Genomic DNA, 21,742 nt, shown 5'->3' with positions numbered 1-21,742 from the left:
ACAGATTTTACAGAAGTTCTGAGCTCTATGGTGAGAACGACATAGAAAACAAGTACAGTAAAGGTTTCATAAAATATGGCTAGGATTGTTGGCTAAAAGGGAAACAAGGTCCAGGTGTTAAAAGATATTTCCCCAAAATGCTCAACAGATAAGTGAGTAGTGAAAAACAGGATGTTTCATATAGATCAGAACAACAATATGAAAAACAAGAATAGAAAATACTGTGAAGACTACTACTGCCATCTAGTGTTAAAAGCTTAAAGTAATTTTCTATACCGTTCTCCCAAGGGAGCTCAGAAAGGTTTACATGAATTTATTCAGGTACTCAAGCATTTCTCCCTGCCTGTCCCGGTGGGCTCGCAATCTATCTAATGTTCCTAGGGCAATGGGGGGGATTAAGTGTCTTGCCCAGGGTCACAAGGTGCAGCGTGGATTTGAACCCACAACCCCAGGGTGCTGAGGCTGTAACTTTAACCACTGTGCCACACACTTGTTAGTAGATGACAGATTAAGAATTAAGATACAAAATAATCTTGTTATGTAGTTGTGATGATTTAAGGAAATAAAAATATTGAACCAATTTAAAAAGACATTTCTTACCAAAGAATTAAATAAGGATTATGCTAGTATGATTTAGGACAATAAGCCAAATTAGCATGAAAACTTATAAAAGTAAAGACAATTGAGATTTATGGTTGTAAAATACAATAAAATATGAGCTTTGTAATGTTAGCGAGGAAAATGTGTAGAAATTAATTCTGTAATGAAAAGAAGTGCAGTGAGTTTTTTTTCTAACAGTTAGCTCTTCTGTTCTGCTATCGTGTTATCCAAAAATGTAATTGTGGATGTGATACAAAAGAAACCTAAAGTAAAGACCTGAAAGTTCAACACCAAAGTGTAATGATAGAAGAGAAAGCACTTACATACACTCTCACACAAACACTCTCTTGTTTATTTCACATCATTTATTAATAAATCAGATACTGAATTATATTACAGTCTTTATGTCTAATTAATTTGTAACTACAGATTGAGAATCCTTTCCTACTGGAGGGGAAGTTCACCTAGAAAGTTCCCTCCAGTCCTGCTAATCAGGTTAGCAGACACTGGTCAAAAGGAAAGCAAATATAATTGCTTTTATCATCAATAAGATAATTCTAGTATTGGTTGTATTACTATCCTTGCCCTGTACTGGTAAACATTCAAATTTAATAATAGGGGAAGTATGAAAGACATGTTTAATTCAGGGTATATTAATATCCTCTGTTTTTTGGAAGCAATTCAGCCGGTAAATATAAGATGCTGAACAGGAAAAAAGAACCACATAAAAGTGACAGGACATGAGAAAACTTACAAAATGCAATTTATAACAAAAAAAAAAAAAAGAGAAAAGTGAAGCAAGCACTGGTGGCACGAGTGACTACTCCCAAAGAAAAGCAGACTGAGGTGGCTTGAAACACCATCAGGGAAAAAACAGTGCAATGCTTCTAATAAGATACTAAGCTAAAGCAGCTTTCACACATAGGCTCCATTGATGACGTCACTGATGTATACTGTGAGGACTCGCTATCCTATTTGTCCTAGGAGAAAATGAAATTAATTTGTACACAATTGTGTATGTTAGATGGTAACTCAACTGTAATTAATTTACATAATATCTGATATGTCTCTTATCTAGAGACGATATATTAAATTGATTTTTGGAACAGGGAGATGAAATAGAAGCTTGCTTCATCCACTCCATGCATCAACCTGGTATTGAGGTATCTCCAGGAATGGTACACACAAAAAAATAAAAATAAATAAAGGGTTAACTAATGGCTAGACAATTACAGATACCAAACTGATTATGCTCCTATAATTCCTCAAATAAAAATTACATCAAAGACTCACTTTTGGTGATCGTGGATCTGGAGGACGGGCATAAAGTTCATCTTCACCCAGCTGCACCCCTGCAGGAACAGTCTCTGATGGGCGAGTACCATTGTAGATATGAAATTTGCAATGAGGATTTAAGGCCATAGCAAGCAGCTCAAGAAGAGGAAACCAATCTTGGGAAAGTTTGGCTACACACAGCTCCACCAGTCGATGCGTGTTGTTGATTATACACCTCTGTTTACAAGGAATACAAAGCTGTGCTCAGAAACATGTACATAAATTACAATAAATAAATTCTCAACTCACATAAATAACATGTTTTCCCCAAAATACTATTTCTTATCCAATGGTGAAAATATGCTCTTCAGCTTGCAGAAGAGATAGCTCAGGGGTGATATGATAGAGGTCTATAAAATACTGAGTGGAGTGGAAGGGGTAGATGTGAATCGCTTATTTACAAGGAAGAACTTCTATGGTGACAAAATATCTAGATCCAAAAACTAGAATAGTACACTGTTTAACATCTGGCACACCTTAACTTCTAAAAAAGATTCCACCATTCCCCCCTCCTCCCCATCAGCAGACGACCTAGCAAAATTCTTCAATGAAAAGATTACTACCATAAGGAGCTCTTTCCCACCAGCAGTCTCTAACCCTATCCCAGCAGACAGATCCTGGACTGCTTTTGAACTCGTATCCAAACCCCAGATCTCAAACTGAAATCCTGAAAATGTACGTTGGATCCATTCCCTTCCTACCTATACGAGAATATTCCCGCGCAGGCCATCTCATCCCTCACCAGACTTACTTTACTATCAGGCTATTCTCCGCAGAAATGGGACATATTGCCTTGTCCCCATTACTGAAAAAAGCCAATCCTGACCCTTCCTTACCATCTAACTACCGTTCCATAGCAAATATCCCTCTCCTGACTAAAATGCTAGAGGTCATCATATCTACCCAGCTCTCATGATACCTAGAGAGATTCTCCATTCTCTTACCTTACCAACACAGCTTCAGACCAACTTCAGCACCGAATCTCTACTGGTCTCATTAATCTCAAAAGTACAACAATTACATTCTCGCAATAAATTTGCTGTCCTATTACAATTCGATCTCTCTGCAGCTTTTGATGTCGTCCACCACGATATTCTAATTTATCAACTTTCTGAGATCGGCATCGACTCCACAGTCTTAGAGTGGTTTTCAAACTTCTTATGTTCCCACTCCTATACTATCACAAATGGCACCACATCCGCTCCTTGGAAACCGACTTGCGGAGTCCTGCAGGGATCAACCCTATCCCCTATTCCAGGGGTAAGGAACTCAAGTCCTCGAGAGCTGTATTCCAGTCGGGTTTTCAGGATTTCCCCAATGAATATGCATGAGATCTATTTGCATGCACTGCTTTCAATGCATATTCATTGGAGGAATCCTAAAAACCCAACTGGAATACGACTCTCGAGGACTGGAGTTCCCTACCCCTGCCCTATTCTCTTCAATATCTATATGTCATAAGAACATAAGCATTGCCTCTGCCGGGTCAGACCAGGGGTCCATCGTGCCCGGCAGTCCGCTCCCACGGCGGCCCCCCAGGTCCTTGGCCTGTAAGTGCTTCTAACCTAAAACGTTCATACCCTATTCGCCTAATGTCCTGTAAGTAACCCTCTATCTGTACCCTGCAATTCCCTTCGCCTCCAGGAAATCATCCAGTCCCTTTTTGAACCCCAGTATTGTACTCTGTCCTATCACCTCTCCTGGAAGCGTGTTCCAGGTGTCCACCACCTGCTGAGTGAAGAAGAACTTCCTTGCATTCGTTTTGAATCTGTCTCCTCTCAGTTTTTCTGTATGACCTCTTGTTTTTGTTGTCCCCGCTAGTCTAAAGAATCTGTCCCTCTCCACCTTCTCTATGCTTTTCATGATTTTATAAGTCTCTATCATGTCCCCTCTCAGTCTCCGCTTTTCCAGGGTAAAGAGCCCCAGCTTGTCCAACCTTTCAGCATATGCTGATGACATCCTTGTCCTTCTCGAGACAAACTTGAACCTTACCAACCTCTCTGAGAACATCACAGCCTGCATAACGAAACTCCAATCCTGGTCCCTCTCAGTGCAAATGAAATTGAACGAATCCAAAACGAAACTACTCTGGCTCGGCCCACAATTAGAACAGCTACCTACCCTCTTCTCACTACCCTCTGGAACCACACTTCAGCTCGAGTTCTCTAGCAAAGTCTTAGGCATCATTATCGACTCTTCTCTTTCCTTCAACGACCACCACAACTCCCTGGTAAAATCATGCTAGTTTAGCCTCCACATGCTGAGGAAAGTGAAATCCTGCTTCCGCCAACAACATTTCGCCGTCCTTGTTCAATCTATCATCCTCTCCAGACTAGACTATTGCAATTCCATCTAAGTCTAACTAAAAAAAGTCTTCAAAGACTTCAGCTAATTCAGAACACTGCAGCCAAGCTGATCTTCGCAAAATGCAAATTCGATCACGTTTCCCCACTTCTGTCCAAACTTCACTAGCTCCCAATAATTTCCAGAGTTCATTTCAAATGCGCCTGCCTAGCTTTTAAGATCATACACGGCATCCTCCCTCCACTAATCCCGCTTTCTTGGAACTCCGAGCCCTGACACCACCAGGCCACCAAAAACTTAAACTATCGTTCCCCTTGCTAAAAGGTATCCTCTATGCGGGAAAATTGGGCAAATCTCTCTTTTTCAGAATCACAGAGCTCTGGAAAATCTTACTGCTCCACTATGGAATCTGGGCTCCTTCCAATTATTCCATAAGCACCTGAAAACTAAGCTCTTCACAAAATTGTAATGTTCTCTTCCCCCCTGGACTCAACATCCAACCCCTCTATGCTACTCCTTCCTTTATTAAACTTTTGTAAACCATGCCAAGCTCTATAATTATGGAGAGGATACGGTATATAAACTAAAGGTTTACCGTATTTTCACACATATAACGCGCACGTTATACACGATTTTACAAACCGAGTATAACCATGCGCGTTATATTCGTGAGCGCGTTGTACACATTTTTTTTTACATAGTTCCCCCCCTACGTCGGATTCACCCCGCAGGACCGCTCGCACCCCCACCCCGAAGGACCGCTCGCACTCACACCCGCACCCCGAAGGACCGCTCGCACCCCCACAGCCTCCCCCCCCCATCATGGAGAAGCTGCCTACCATTGTCCTGCTGTTTCCTCTGCCGGCGGTCCCGCCCCTTCTCTGAGCCCTGCGTCTGTGCTGCTTCCTCTTCCGGCGGTCTCTGACAGAGAAAGGGCGAGACCGCCGGAAGAGGAAGCAGCGCAGACGCAGGGCTCAGAGAAGGGGCGGGACCGCCGACAGAGGAAGCAGCAGGACAACGGTAGGCAGGTTCTCCATGATGAGGGGGTGGGAAGGCTGTGGGGGTGCGAGCGGTCCTTCGGGGTGGAGGTGCGGGAGCGAGTGCGAGCGGTCCTTCGGGGTGGGGGTGCGAGCGGTCCTGTGGGAGGGGGTGAATCGGACATCGGGGGAGGGGCATTAGGCTTTCAGGGTGGGGACAGGACTTCAAGGGGGAGAGGAGAGTCAGGGCAGGCGAAAGGAGAGTCGGGGCGGCCAGAGGAGAGTCTGGGCGGGCGAAAGGAGAGTCGGGCGGGCATGCGCGGTATATAAAAATTTATTTACATAAATTACAGTTTCCCGCGCGCTATACCCGTGTGCGCATTTTATACGGGTGCGCGGTATGAGTGAAAATACGGTAGTTAAGTTTTACTCTTTCCAAAAATACTAGGACTGATGGGTAAGCGATGAAGTATTTAGTAGTAGATTAAAACAAACCAGAGAAAATATTTCTTTATACAAGATATAATTAAACTCTGGAACTTGTTGCCAGAGAATGTGGTGAAATCAGTGAGCTTAGCAGGGTTTTAAAAAGTTTGGATAATTTTCTAAAAGAGGAGTCCATAGGATAATATTGAGATGACTTGGGGAAATCCACTGCTTATTCCTAGGATAAGCAGCATAAAATCTGTTCTACTACTTGGGACCTAGCTAGAGACTTAAGGCCTGGGTAGGCCACTGATGGAAACAGAGTAAGAACATAAGAATAGCCTTACTGGGTCTGACCAATGGTCCATCAAGCCCAGTAGCCCGTTCTCACGGTGGCCAATCTAGGTCACTAGTACCTGGCCAAAACTCAGAGTAGCAACATTCCATGCTACCGATCCAGGGAAAGCAGTGGCTTACCCCATGTCTTACAATAACAGACTATGGACTATGGATACCGGGCTTGATGGACCTTCGGTCAGTCCCAGTATGACAATTCTTATATTCTTATCGCCCCTCTCCGGCCTTTCCTCCAAAGTATACATACTGATATTTAAATCTGTCCCCCATATGCCTAACAAATGGAACATTAAACAAGGATATGGGACACATACTGATTACACCTATCCCCAAAGATCAGAAAATCTCAACAGCACTGACATCCAACTACAGACCCATAGCAAGCATTCCACTATTCACAAAACTACAGGAAGGATTGGTCAACTTACAACTAGTAAACTACCTAGACAAATTTAACATCCTCAGTGAACACCAATCAGGTTTCAGGAAAGGATACAGCACAGAAACCGTCATAGCTTCCATACTAAACCACCTCTATGATCTTTTCAGCAAAGGCAAAAGCGCCCTGATTCTGCAACTAGACCTTAGCAGTGCATTCGACCTAGTAGACCACAAAATCATGCTACTTTGCCTAGATGCAATGGGACTCTCAGGAAAAGTAAAGAAATGGTTCCAAGAATGCCTAACAAATGGATCCTACAGAGTAGCCAGCAATGGAAATTACTCCAACTCATGGAAAAACCCGTCGGGGGTACCCCAAGGCTCCCCACTATCTCCTACACTGTTCAACATCTACATCGCATCCTTAGGTCACCTACTACAAAAATTAGACTTAAAGCATTACATATACGCAAACGATATAGCAATCCTAATCCCCTTAAATGATAGCTCAACTGAAATTATAGATAACCTCTCTCACACAATGATAGAAATCGAAAAATGGATTACCAACTTCAAACTGAAACTAAACACAGAAAAGACAAAAGTCTTTTTGGAAAGCCCCAATGACAAAATAACCAGAACATCACTAAAAATAAATGACCACAAATACCCAATCTCCAAAACCATAAAAATATTGGATATCACACTAGACACACACTTAACCATGGCTGACCACACAAACTTACTGGTGAAGAAATGTTTTTACACGCTGTGGAAACTAAGGACTATTAAAAAATTCTTTGACACAACATCCTTTAGATTACTGGTGCAGTCGCTAATCCTATCTATCCTGGATTATTGCAACATCGACTACCTGAGTATCCCAAAAATAAAAACAGCACAAAAATTAAGAATAGTGCAAAACACTGCAGTTCGCTTAATCTTCGGACTGAGGAAAAAACACCATATTAGCCCCTACTACAAAAAATTACACTGGTTGCCAGTGGAGGCGCGAATACTGTTCAAGTTTGCATGTATCTATTTCAAACAGGTCTGGGGACTAGCACTGTCCTACCTGCTACCACACTTCACAACCCCACACGAACAACCAGAAACAGAAACATCTTTACATATCCAAAGATCACAGGCTGCAAATACAAATCTTTTCTGGACAGAACCTTCATGTTCCAAGCAAGCAGACAGCAATCCTGGCTGGGAAACTACATAAATAGAGCCAGGCAGACCTAGGGCGCATTCTGAAAATCAATAAAAACCGTTCTATTTGACAAATTCATCGCCTAAACAGATAACCTTTTCTCACTATGATATTTCCCCTTGGCAAACCTGATGTAATTCCTCATGCAACTCCTATTTCTTATGTAACATTTCTCTCCTTCGCTGACTGTCCAGCCTTCTTTCAATGTAAATTGCCTAGAAGTCATTATGACTATGGCGGTATAGAAAAATAAAGTTGTTATTATTATTATTATTTTAGTAGCTTTCCTCTAGACCGACTCCATTCTATTTATATCTTTTTGAAAGTGCAGTCTCCAGAATTGTACACAATATTCTAAATGAGGTCTAACCAGAGTCTTATACAGGGGCTTCAATAAATTCATTTTCCTACTGGTCATACCTCTCCCTATGCACCCAAGCATCCTTCTAGCTTTCACTGTCATCTTTTCAACCTTTTTGGCCACCTAAGATCATCAAATACTGTCACACCCAAGTCCCGCTCCTCTTTCATGCACAAAAGTTTTTCACCCACTATACCAGTGTATCACAAACCGTGTGCCCCAAAATGCCAGCAAGGAGAGGCGCCGACACCGGCTACTTACAGGACGTGCCTCTCGTGGCAAGAGGCACATCCTGTAGTCAGTCAGCCTCTCTTTCTCAGCAGTGCCGCTGCTCCTGCTCCTCTCTTTTCCTTTTGCAGCAGCCCTCATCGGTGGTATTAGGAGGCTTAGGCCCATGGCTGGAGGGCATCTACGCATGTGTGGATGTCAATGTGACGACGTCACGACCGCACATTTCTGGATGCTCTCCAGCCACAGCCCCGAGATCAGTGTGCTGCCCTACACTGTACCATTCCCTCAGGTTTTTGTAACTTTGCATTTCTTAGCATTAAATCTTAGCTGCCAAATTTCAGACCATTCTTCAATCCTTTCCTCATGCTATTCACACCATCAGGGGTGTCCACTATATTACAGATTTTGGTATCATCTGCAAAGAGGCAAATCTTGCTTGATAGTGCTTCAGCAATATTGCTTACAAAAATGTTAACAGGCCCAAGAACCAAACCTTAAGGCACACCACTGGTACATCCCTTTCCTCAGTGATCTCCACTGACCTCCACTATCACCTTCCACTCAACCAGTTCCTGACCCAGCCCATCACTTTTAAGCCCATCACTTTTAGAAAGGGTGCTCAGTTCATTTATTAGACGCCCATGTGGAGCACCGTCAAAGGCTTTGCTAAAATCTAAATATATGACATCTAGCACACTCTATCTAATTCTCTGGTCACCCAGTCACAGAAATTGATCAGATTTGTCCAACAAGACCTGCCTCTAGTGAATCCATATTCCCATGGGTCCTGTAATCCACTGGATTCCAGAAATGTCACTATTCTCTGTTTTAAAAGTATTTCCATTAATTAACTTATCACCAAAGTCAGACTTACCAGCCTATAATTCCCTACTTCTCCATTACTTCCACTTTTGGCCAGGTGCATGTAAATTATTTCTCATGTGAGCAACAAGTTTAAAAAATTTTTTTGTATGTGAACAAGTAGTTCTAAAAACCAACAATTTTCCAGATTTACAAGTATTTTTGTGAGGGACCCTATAAAACCATATAAAATCCAAATGTTACTCTGGAATGTATAAGCAATTACTCACGTGGTCAGCTTAGAGAAAACATAGAACGAGACCCTATATCTCATTTATTCACATAATATGGTTGTCTGCTCAAATGAGTACCACCTGAATGAGGCAACAATCTTGGAATGTGCATAGAGCATTGTGGATTGTTCGTAGATCAAGGAGATTGAAATAGAGCATTTTCTTGTGAGTAGTCCAGCTGCCTCGAGTCCGTCAAAAATTACAAAGACTAGGGGACACTCGAAGTTACAGGGAAATACTTTTAAAACCAATAGGAAGAAATTTTTTTTCACTCAAAGAATAGTTAAGCTCTGGAACACATTGCCAAAGGTTATGATAAGAGCTGATAGTGTAGTTGGTTTTAAGAAAGGTTTGGACAATTTCCTGGAGGAAAAGTCCATAGTCTGTTATTAAGAAAGACATGGGGGGAACCACTGCTTGCCCTGGATCAGTAGCATGGAATATTTCTACTCCTTGAGTTTTGGCCAGGTTCTAGTGACCTGGATTGGCCAATGTGAGAACAGGCTACTGGGCTTGATGAACCATTGGTCTGACCCAGTAAGGCTATTCTTATGTTCTTATGTACGGAGGCCGTCCAGGTGGGCTCCCCAACCGAGCATGGAAGCATCCATTGTCAATATTTTTTATGTTATGTAGTGTGGAATAGAAAGCCCCTAGAAAGACTGGCTAGTGAAAGCCATCACTGACACGACTGGAGAAGGTCTGAGGTCACTTGTAACTGTTGGCACAATGCTCTAGTGGCTGAAGTCCATTGGTTTGAGAGTGTCCAATGAGGTTCCCCGAGATGTTAACAGGCAAATGGAGTCATGTGACCCGTGGATTCCATGTGACCTACGAGACGCATCATTTGGGTTATCCAAATTTAAATCAAATCTTAAAAATTTATGTTTAAAGATGCTTTTGATATATAAGCCAACTTCAACTGACTGCTAACCTGAAACATTCTTTTTAACCTTTTCCCTTCTGTGTCTCCCTCTTACTTTTCTATTATTTTTTTTAATACAATGTAACTTTACCCTTTTACCTGAGGAAGGTGTTGTCTGAAACATGGACTGTGTTGGGTCCACTGGTTGGTAATAAGGTGGTATATTTACCATACTGCATTAATATTGTAATAAACAGTGCCTACATCTTGCACATGGTCTGCAGTTTTTGATTTGGTTTTTGCTTGCTGTTTGTTTACTGCAGATTCCGTTGGATTTTCTTTTCATGTGTTACTTGATATGATGCCCATACTTGAAGGAGGAAACATGTTTATGCTTCTTAGTTTTCTTATGAGGCTCCCCTGACAATGGTAGAACTGACAAAATGATAGAATAGGTGGTCAATGCTGTTGGTGCTGGTGTCTATGCTGGAGTAGCTTGAGGTTGAGCATCAGCGAAGTCTTCAGCCACAGTCATTGTACCCGAAATTGAACTGAAAAGTTTCTCAAATTACAATTTCCTGGCTTTAAGCGACCTCTTCTGCAATGAGAGCAGAGCATAAAGGAAATGTCTCAATGGTCAGGACCTGGGCACTGGACATACCAATTATGCGAGTCTGTACCTGAGATGGCCCTGTGGCTGTGAAAGCACTGCTTGAAGCTGCTAGTAACCTTGGACTTCGATGGAAAAACCACCAACATGAGGTCAAAGGACTCTATGGCCCTGGGAGGTTGAGTAGTTGGAATATCAAAAAAATGTCGACACTCCCAGTCTGAAAACAGGCCAAAATTGTTAAATCAAAAATATTAAACTGAATGAAATAAAAAGAAATGAAATATGAAAATATGACTAAAAAAGAAAAGTGAAACGGGAAGGCACAAAAACTTTACAAGTCTGATGCGCTCAGAGAGACTCTAAAGAGCAGCTTCTTAGCTCCATGGAAAACTGATGGTCCCATGAGCCAACATTGGGCAGGAAGGCACCAGCATGTGCATGGTACAAGCAGTCAAAGTTTTTAAAGTGACAGTACACTTTTTGACTGTCCACGCCAAGTTCCATGGATAATGTCACCCACATGTGAGAATATACTACCTGATTGTCCTCGGATAATTCTATTTATGAGAATTGATTGAAAAATGTATTCACCAAAAGAGGCTAGTGTTCTGATTTCCCTTCCTGCAGAAGAATAGGACCTTAAACTACATGTTTTAGAGTAAATTAAACTACTAGAGAGTGATGCTGAAGTTGTATTCTCTCAAACTCTGAATACTTTTGAATTCTGTACATTGTGTCAACTTTTTTTTTTAGGAGCTACCTGGACTGAAAGAAGGGTCTCCCAGTTTTGGTTCTCTCTCATGACCCTATGTAAAGGCACCTTGACACAGTCATTTGGTGGTGATTCATAGTCAAGAAGCTCAAAAAGCTTAGAGCAAGGTTCTTCCTCTGTCTCCATTTTAATGGGAAAAGCCTGACCCATTTGTGTTACAAAACCTGTAAAGGATATGCTCTCTGGCAGAGACTTGCATCTTTGAGGCAGAGAAGGATCAGAGAAGAGTCATAGAATTTTTCAGCTGAATATTCTGATAAATCTTCATCCCAGTGATTGAAGATATCAAAATCGGACTCCTCAAAATATTCCCTTCAAGGAGAATCATTGTGCATTGAGAGAAACACTGACTTTAAGTCAATATGAATCGAGGCATGGGTCAATGCTCTAACCCAGAAGATAAATCCTCTGCCAATTATGACGCAGGCGGTGAATAAGTTTGTATTAACTCCGGTGCTCAACATCGAGCGGGAGTGCTTGTTCTTATCCTCAATTGATGCCTTTAGCCTATGTAGACTGCATCTGCAGTAGTCCCAAAAGCCAAAAACTTAAACCAGCTCTCCTCTGGGAGAGTCGACATTTATACTAGAAAGCAGTCTGCAGTGCATGTTACTTGGGCATGGGAGATTTTGATGTTGAGGTGCACCTGGTTGAGACATGATCTGCAGTGATGGAGAGCGGTCCACTGTGTGTTCACGCTTACTATGCTTTCAAGGAGATGGACGTCTGTGACAACACTATGCCATACCTAAGAGAGAAATGTTTGTGTTTCTTAGCTTTCTTTTTTTTATAATTATTTTAAAAATTTAATAATTATCAGAAAAATATAGCTCATAATAATTTCAATACAATTTATAAATTACATTGACAATTAGCATATTTCATAAATGAATATATATTGAGATAATACATCTTATTTAAACATTTAAAATCACCCCTTCCCTTATCTACCCCCCCCCCCTTCAGGAGGCCTGGTATCTCATTCCATTAGGATAGTATGATAAAGTAAATAATTTAGATCTTTCAGAAACCTTTTTTCCAATTCAATATATTTTATCATATATCTGTAAACTTCACCCATTGATTTGTTAAGAGAGCCGACAATCTATATTTTTCGTATACCATTTCTAAGTGATCTCTCATATCTCTTATAGTGGGTATATTTGGAGTTCGTCATTGCTGGGCCAGTATTAAATGAGCAGCTATGAATACCAAATCCATAAGTTTGAGTTGAGGGGGTGATAAGCCCTCTACACCAAATCCCAATAGAGCCTTATCAGCACTCATATCAAGAAGAATCTGGATTAATTTACTCACATAACAAAATACTTGCTCCCAATATTTCTGGATTTTTTTACATTCCCATCACATATGATAGAATGTATCTCTTTCCCCACATCCCTTCCAACAAGCATCGTTTTTCTCTTTAGTACATTTGCTAATTAGAATCGGCGTGATATATCATCTTACTAAGAGTTTAATAGCATTTTCCACCAAAGCTATATGGAAGAGATAGGATACAATCATTCCCCACTTGTCAGTTGACCATTCCTTCCTCGTCTTTTTCCCTTGCTTTCATATACGATGTTTTCGTGATTTTATCCTCATGTATAATTTTATATAACCAGGAAATACACCCTTTAGCAACCGCACTCCCCAGACTTTTTCAAATTCAGATTTCCTTAAAACTTCTTTTCCTGTCCCCTTGTATGTCATAATATAATTTTTCACCTGTAAGTAGGGGAAAAGATCTCCTACTTCCAAGTGATATTGATCCTGAAGGTCTATGAATATTTTAACCTCTCCTTCCTCTATCAATTAGCCAAAACATCTCAGTCCTTTTAGCTCCTACTTTAAAAAAATTCCCCCATCCCTTCCTGGTATGAAATCTTGCACATATAATATAGGAAAATAAATACTTTTTTCTTTTCCTAAAAGTTTTCTCTTCACACTTTTCCATATTCCCATAGAACATCTACTATAAGGGTTACTTATATTCATTATTCCTTTATCTCTCCAAACCCATGGTAAATATTTCAAATCTCCAATACTCTCTATCCCATCCAACATTCCCTGTTCTACCCTTACCCATAATTTAGGTGGATTCCAATGCCAGCCAACTATCGCTCTTAATTGAGCTGCTCTATAATAATTCTCTAAAGAAGGTACGCCTAATCCTCCTTCCGCCTTAGACTTAAGCACTGCATACCTTCCCACCCTTGGACTCTTTCCTCCCCAAATGAATCTCTATAACATGCTATTCCACTTTTGAAAGTACAATCTTGGAATTTCTATTGGTAATACTTGGAATAGGTACAAAAATCTAGGAAGGATCATCATCTTAAACATCTCCATACGTTCTAACCATGAAAAACATCTTATTCCACTTTTCCAAATCCTAATGGATATCTATTACCAATGGTATATAGTTCTGCTGGAACAAGAGTGTCCAATCTGCTCCCATTATTATTCCTAAATAGCGAATAGATCCCTTTACACATCTCAAAGACACTGATCTCTGCAATTACTTAACCTTTTCTGTAGATGATGATATATTCATCACTTCCGTCTTAGTTAAATTAGCCTTAAATCCTGACAGTTGGCCATATTCACCCATAGCATCTTTTAGGGCATTCAAAGACATCTCTGAAGCTTCAACAATAGCCAAGATGTCATCAGCAAACAGAGATAATTTTTGTTCTTTACCAGCCACCCTCATGCCTTTAATCTGTTGAGATTGTCTAATTTTCTGTGCCAAGGGCTCAATAATTATTGATTATAATCAATGCAGTTCAAATGTGGAGAAGTAAAGCCCACTTATTTTAACACATGCTAATGGACTATTATATACTGTGAATATCCAGTATACATATCTTTTTCCAAATCCCATATATTCCAAAACTTCCTCCATAAATTTCCATTCAACTCGGTCAAATGCTTTCTCAGTATCGACCGAAACAGCCACCCATTCTGAACCTTCCTTTTTAGCCCTCCAAACCAGATCTAACACCTTCCTTATCCAATCAGCTGCCTGTCTCCCACTGATAACACCCACTTGATCCGGGTGAAAAAGTGTTGGCATAATCGGTGAGAGTCTATCAGCAAGAAATCTAGCCATAATTTTTGTATCTATTTCCAATAACGAGATAGGTCTATAACTAACACACATTGTATTGTCTTACCCGGATTTAGGTAGAATTGTAATTCCTGCTATCTCATAAAATTTGGTAATTTTTCCCTATTCTTTAGATTATTAAACAATCTTACCAAAAGAGGGGTTACAAAGGATATAAACTTTTTATAAAATAGACCCGTAAATCCACCCATTCCTGGTGATTTACCTATCTTAATACAATGTATTACTCCCCGAACTTCATCCTGTTATATCCTCGTCTAATCTTTGAGTGTCTGATTCTTGCAATTTCTTCAACTCTAAATGAGTTAGGTATTGTATCAATAAAGCCTCTTTTCCCTGATATTCTGATGTATATAGTTCCTTATAGAATTCCACAAACCTACCATATATATCCTTCTCTTTCATCAATATATCTCCCTGTTTAGATCGTATATTAATAATGTTACAGTGCGCTAGTAATTTCCCTGCCCGATTCCCAGATTCATAATGTTTAAGTCTTAGGTGGTTTAGGTTAAATTGAATGGCTTCATCTTCCATTCTTCCCAGTGGCATACGGATCTCTTTTATTTGAGTCCTGAGCTGCTCCTCCTCCACCCCGAATCCCTTCTTATGTTGTATTACCAAACCCATCAGTGTTTCTCTTAATTTTTTTTCCTCCCTTTCTCTAATTTTTTTCTTATGAGAGGCTATAGAGATCAACTCTCCCCTTAAAACAGTTTTTAAAGATTCCCAAATCGCAATGGGTGAGTGATGATCAATATTATTGTCCAGAAAATATCTAATACTCTGTTCTATCTTCTGAACCACCTTAGGGTCTTTTACTAGAGTATCATTTAGTTTCCAGTACCGTGTCCCTAACTTAAGTGTCCCCATAATAGAACCACCCATATTGGGGCATGGTCTACACAACTAATTTTCTCTATTTTTGCATCTATTAATTTACCTCCCAAAGTCTTATCCAGCCAAATCATATCAATACGGGAATAAACTTTATATGGAGAAGAGTAATAAGTATAATCTCTTCCTAATGTGTGTAAATTCCCGCCATCCATCTAATAAATTTAATATTTCCATGAATGTTTCCTATCTTTTTTAGTTCTATCCCCTTTATTACTCTTAAGAGTCCCAACGAGGATCTAAAACCAAATTAAAATCCCCTCCCATCAATAATATTCCTTCTTGGTTTTTCAGAATTACACTCAAGAATTCTTCAAAAATTTCCCTTGGTTGACATTAGGAGCATAAAGATTCACACCAAGGTCATCTTTTCCCCATTCAGTTCCCCCACCCATATAATTCATCTCCCTTCATCATCCTTCCACTCAGACTTTGTGAGAACTTTCAATTTTTATCAAATAATATCCCCACCCCTGCTTTCTTTTTCTCCTTCTTATTAGAAGCCCAAACTCGTATCGGATAATCTTTAAAATGAATCATCTTTTCTCCTATTTTTTTGTAAATGCGTTTCTTGTACATAACAAATATCATAGTTCAACCTTCTCATTTCCTTTAAAAAGAGCTAATGTTTTCGAGGTACATTAAGTCTGTTTATATTTAGACTTCCCAACCTTATCTTACTTCCTTCCTTCCATTCATTCTTTAATAGCCTTTTCAATTTATTCTTTCTAACTTACAGATCTTACAATTTTTTTGCCAGGTCTCCTTAGCTCCCCATCCCTTCCCTTCCCCCCAAATCCAACCATTGTCCCCTGCCCCCCTCGCCCAACCCATCCAGATCCTCCTTGTCCCCTTTCTCTGGACCCAGATCCAGCTGCCAGTCAATGAGACCAGGAGCCAGGTCCTTTTCCAGACCTCAGGTTCAAAGAAAGTTAATCCCAAACCGGTACTCCACAACTTTATTTATTATCTATCCCAATTAATTTTTATTCTTTATTATATCTAACAGATGTTAAATTTAAAAAAAATTTTACATGGCCTTATTATCAATTCTTCTCATTATTAAAATAAACACTTATTCTGGTTGTCTCTGTAGTCTCTTTTTTTGATCCGCTCCATGCCATCTCTGGTTTGACGATCCTGTAGATGAAGGTTGTAGTGGCTCCTCTTGCTGTTTTTCTCCTGGGCCAGATTTTAGCTTGTATAAGTAACTGTTGAACCTCTAAAGCTGATGTAGCTTTATATTGCTTGCCTTCCAGCATAAAAGAAATCCCAAATGGATAATGCCATCTATAACGGATGTTATTTTGTTGCAAACATCTAGTTACTGCATGGCAATCTCGTCACCGTTTCAGGATTGCTGAGGAGATATCTGCAAAGATTTTCACTTTTATATTATTCCACATCAGATGGCCACTTTTCCGTGCTGCTTGTAAGCACTCTCTCTTTCTGTGGGTGTCTTAGAAAACACACTATTATATCCCTTGGTTTCTCTGATTTTCATGGTCCCAGAAGCTCGGTGTATCTGCTCAAAGTCTATAGTTGGTAGTTCTACTTCTGGATTTTCTGTTTGCAGAAACTTATGGCATAGAGACTGTATAAAGGCCGACAGATCTTTAAAATCTTGATTCAGGGATTCCACAGAATCTCAAATTATTTTGCCTTGCTCTATTTTCTCCGTCTTCGACTTTGAGAAGTAATTCCTCTATTGATACATCTATCTGTTTACAATGTTTTTGAATTTCAAATATCTCCTGTTCATGTGAAATAACCCGTTCTTCAAATTCCTGGAGACTGAGTCATATCGTCCATTTTTTTTATCTAAACCATCAATATTTACTTTGATGCTGAATATCGCTAGTGAAAGTTTAATATCAGCCATCCAATGCTGTAAATCCCCTTTACTGGCTAAAATTGAGTCTCCAGAACAGTGTTTAATAAATTATCTTCAGAACATCTGTATCCACAGTTTTTGTTTTCATCGGTCATAATATTACTTTTCCAAGTACATTTGGCTCAGCTTCTTCTTGTGTTAAATTTTGTTTTGGAGTTGAAGTTTCCTCCGAGTCTTCTGTACGGTAAGCAAACATTTTAAGATCAGGTCTTGTTTTTTTATTAGCCATATTTCCAAAGTTAGTTCAGCAGCAAATAATTAGAGATGGCTAAGACTAAATCATATATTTAACTTCTTGACTGATGGTTATTAATAATTTCCCATGGTGAAGGCAGGGATTTAATTGCCTCATCCCGAAGTCTCAGCAGAAAAGAAGCCTTTTTTTATCTCAGATTAGATCATAGACACCATATATAGCAAAAACAGTGTTTCAAACCTCCAAATCTCTAAACCACAAGGTTCATCCAGATCCAACCAGCGTGCACAGGTCTTCACTTCCTCTCCTCTACTATTACGATATAAGGGCTTATGGCAAGACACCCACCAGCTGCTCGACTCCTCGGCGTCTCTCAGGACCCAGAACCTATATCAAAGTCCCAGGTTCGCAATCACATCAGCGGCCCCACTGAGCTGTAGTTCCTCTTTGCCTCCGGCAGTACTCAGCTACATCCATCGGTGGGGGGAGGGATACCCTTCCACAGCCCAGATGCTCACAGCAATAGCACCGCCGAAAAATCGCTCTTCTCCTCTCCCGGAAGGTCTCACCCCAGTCCGTTGGTGGACAAAACGGTCTCCACTTCTGCCGTATACTCACGGCAGGGACAGCATAGAAATTCTCTGGTCCACAGTCCTTCAAACACTACCCAGCAGGCAGCGCACCACTTCCTCTCCTCCGCGGTCTCTACCCTCGCATCCAGGCGGCCCTTCTAGCATTCGTGCCACACCTCCGCTGTCATGCTCTCCCCAGACCTGGTTGAGCTCAGGCACCGATGGGAGGAAGACACTCTCCGCTGCAGCCCATGCACCCGCGGTAAGAAAATGCCTCAGAGGACTCCTATCAGACTCGGATATAGCTGGTTGGCCTAGTATTAGCATTCAGTGGGGTAAATTGCTAATTTTCTTCATACCAGCGTGGAGTCCGGGTCAACTCCCACGCTAGTCAGCCATTCACTTCCGTGTTTCTTAGCTTTCTTATGTGATGCCTTCCCTGATGGTCGAGGCATGGATAAAGATAATGTTGAACATTGTCCCTGCAAAGATCCTGATGTTTGACATTTTTATTTGGCAGTGTCAATACTGATGAAAGTGTTGATGCAGGTCAAGCGTCTGGTCCTGAATCTCCTGCCATACTTGTTATCAATGCCAAACAAAAAAAGTTTACAGTAATTAATTCGGCACCACTCAATGTTGTAGCCTGAAAAAAAATCATACTATAGCCAATTAAAGTAATACACCCTTAGTGCTCAGCCACTATTTCAAGCTAACGAAAACTTCTTTAGAACCTCGGACCACTACTCCAGGCTCCTTTCTTTTTTGTTTTTCCAATTCTTTATTCATTTTTTCATCATATATCAAGTACACAATATTACATCAATTGAACTTATACACATCACTTGAATTTCTTCCTATTATCATCCTAAATACATAAATTTATTCCCTCCACCACCCACCTTTCCCACAGATATTGTAATCAAAAATATCATATAAACATTACATTACATTAGGGATTTCTATACCGCCATTACCTTGCAGTTCAAGGTGGATTACAAAAGAATTATCCAAGATGTATTACAACAAGAACTTACAAAAAAAAAAAAAAAAAATTTGGTCATTTTCGAAATGGGTAAGGTTATTTGTTTGGGGTAGTTGGCTTTAGTGAGAGGTGGATTTTGAGACTTGCGGTATTATTTCTTTTTTCAGAGTTTTCTTGAAGAGTATGGTCTTTATTTCTTTTCTAAAAGCCTTGTAGTCGAGGGATGCCGTCAGTAAATTGGCGATTTGGTTGCCCAGTTTGGCTGCTTGAGTGGCCAGGAGGCCATCATATAGTTTTTTCCGTTTGACCTCCTTAATTGGGGGGTATGAGAATGGGGTGTGAGTTTTCCTATGTCTGGTTGCGGTGTTGTGGATGAGGCGGTTATTCAGGTAGTTTAGACTGTCTCCGTATAAAGTCTTAAATAATAGGCAGTAGAATTTAAATTGTATTCATAAATATTGAGTAAATTGTATTCATAAATATTGATTAAACCTTTAATATAACCTTTAATATATAATATATACCACCCCCCTTCCCCTAATTATAAATGTACTTTCAGTGTAAAAAGGCATCTAATCATTACAATAAGTTATCAATGGTCCCCAAATCTTTTTAAAATTATTATAATTCCCTTTTTGTATGGCAATTGTTCTTTCCATTTTGTATATATGACACAACAAATTCTACCAGAAGGTATAATTAAGTCTAGTATAATTTTTCCAATTCTTGGTGATATGTTGAATGGCGACTCCTGTCATTATCAATAAAAGTTTGTTATTGCTTGATGAAATTTGACTTTTTATTTTCATTGATGTCCCGAATAGAATTGTATCATATGATAGCGCTACATGGTTCTCTAATAAACAGTTAATTTGAGACCAAATTGATTTCCAAAATACTATGATGCAGAGACAATAGAATATTAAGTGATCCAGGGTCCCTGCTTCCAGATTACAGTGCCAGCATCTATTAGTTATAGAGCTATCCAATTTTTGTAATCTAACTGGGGTCCAGAATGCTCTATGTAACAAAAAGAACCAAGTTTGTCTAATAGATGCAGACACTGTACATCTCATTCTCCAAGACCAAATTCATGGCCATTGAGACGCAGAAATTTGATGCTTAATCTCAATGCTCCAAATGTCTTTAAGACCTGTTTTTGGTTTTTTATTCATAAATCCAGATATCAATTTATACCACTGTGCAGCCTGGTGTCCCAAGAAATCTGCCTGAAAGCATAAGAACTCCAGATTATACTGATTATTAAGATTTTTCCATTCAGGGAATCCTTCCTGAATAGCCTGCTTCAGCTGCAACCATTTAAAGCTTTGTGATTTGTTAAGACCATATTTATGTTGCAACTGTGAAAAATCAAGCTGTTTATCATTTAAAATAACATCACCTATAGTCCATATACCTGCAATAATCCAATGCTTCTATACGATTTTGAATCCGCCAATTTGAATCTTGGAGTTTAGCCATAAAGATTGATTTGTTGATTTGTGTATTGGGTTAGGAGTTAAATTACTGACATAACGTAATGTTTTCCATGTATCTATCAATATTCTGTTCTCTTTATATTTTCTAGGCATCTTGACACTGAGAACATGAGATAAATTTATAGGAAATCATTGCCTTAAGCTTAACGTGCAGGTTCGTCATCAGTCCTAAATTTATTACTCATCAATTACCCAAATGTATTATTTAATTTAATTTTTTTTTTATCATTCCTTAAAGTGCAAGTGTAAATAAGTTAAATCTTAGCTCATTTTTTCTTGGAAGGTTTAAACCAGTACTTAACCATTACACAAGTACTTAGCTTTTTCACAGTGTGGTCTTAACCACTGGGATACTCAGGCCGCCGACATGTTTCGCCGGAGCTTTTTCAAGGCGTTATCCCAATTTGCTTAACCCGTCAGCTTTACAGACCACATTCTCTCCTGCAAAGAGAGAAAATGGTCTGTAAATGAGCTAAGATTTAACTTATTTGCACTTGCACTTTAAAGAATGATAAAAATTAAATTAAACCATAAAATTATTAAATATTAAATTTGGATAATTGAAGAGTAATAAATCTAGAACAAGTGACTAACCTGCACATCAAATTTAAAGCAATGATTGCAAGGCGTCTGCAGTAGTGTTCTGAGGTTCTAAAGAAGATTTCGTTAGCTTGAAATAGTGAGTGAGCACTAAGGGTGTATTACTGTAATTAGATAAACAAAAAATTTTATCTCATCAGATTTGTCTGGCTTTTAGTAATCTCTTTTGCATACACAGATACAAGTTAACAACTAATGTCCCGATGGTCAGGACCCAGACACTGAACACACCAATTATAGTGGAGGGTGGGTGTGTCAGAGCATGAAATGGTTCCATCACCTACATGCACATGCGTTATGGGCACTGCCTAAAGATTTAAAGTGATAGGGCACTTGGCAGTGTCCATACTGGGTTCCATGAATGACGTCACCAGCCATATGTGAAAATACAATGCCTGCTTATCCTTCAAAAATGTACATTATTCTGTCTG

The 21,742-nt window shown here is 39.7% G+C and overlaps 1 protein-coding gene and 1 pseudogene across 4 annotated transcripts in view; one reads left to right on the top strand and one right to left on the bottom strand.

The window, feature by feature from the left end:
• USP9X (ubiquitin specific peptidase 9 X-linked) overlaps nucleotides 1-21,742 on the bottom strand; it is a 589,740-nt gene that overhangs the window by 464,720 nt on the left and 103,278 nt on the right. For all 4 annotated transcript variants that reach the window (XM_033949377.1, XM_033949378.1, XM_033949379.1 and 1 more), the window contains one exon: nucleotides 1,894-2,112. In XM_033949377.1, the coding sequence (XP_033805268.1) occupies nucleotides 1,894-2,112 (219 nt within the window). The remainder of the gene's footprint in view (nucleotides 1-1,893; nucleotides 2,113-21,742) is intronic.
• Nucleotides 1,621-1,789, top strand: LOC117363225 (annotated as a pseudogene).

The sequence above is a fragment of the Geotrypetes seraphini genome, chromosome 6 (assembly GCF_902459505.1).
Source record: "Geotrypetes seraphini chromosome 6, aGeoSer1.1, whole genome shotgun sequence".
Taxonomy (NCBI): Eukaryota; Metazoa; Chordata; class Amphibia; order Gymnophiona; family Dermophiidae; genus Geotrypetes; species Geotrypetes seraphini.
The sequence above is the reverse complement of the archived record's forward strand: the minus strand, read 5'-3'. Positions and strand labels throughout refer to the sequence as shown.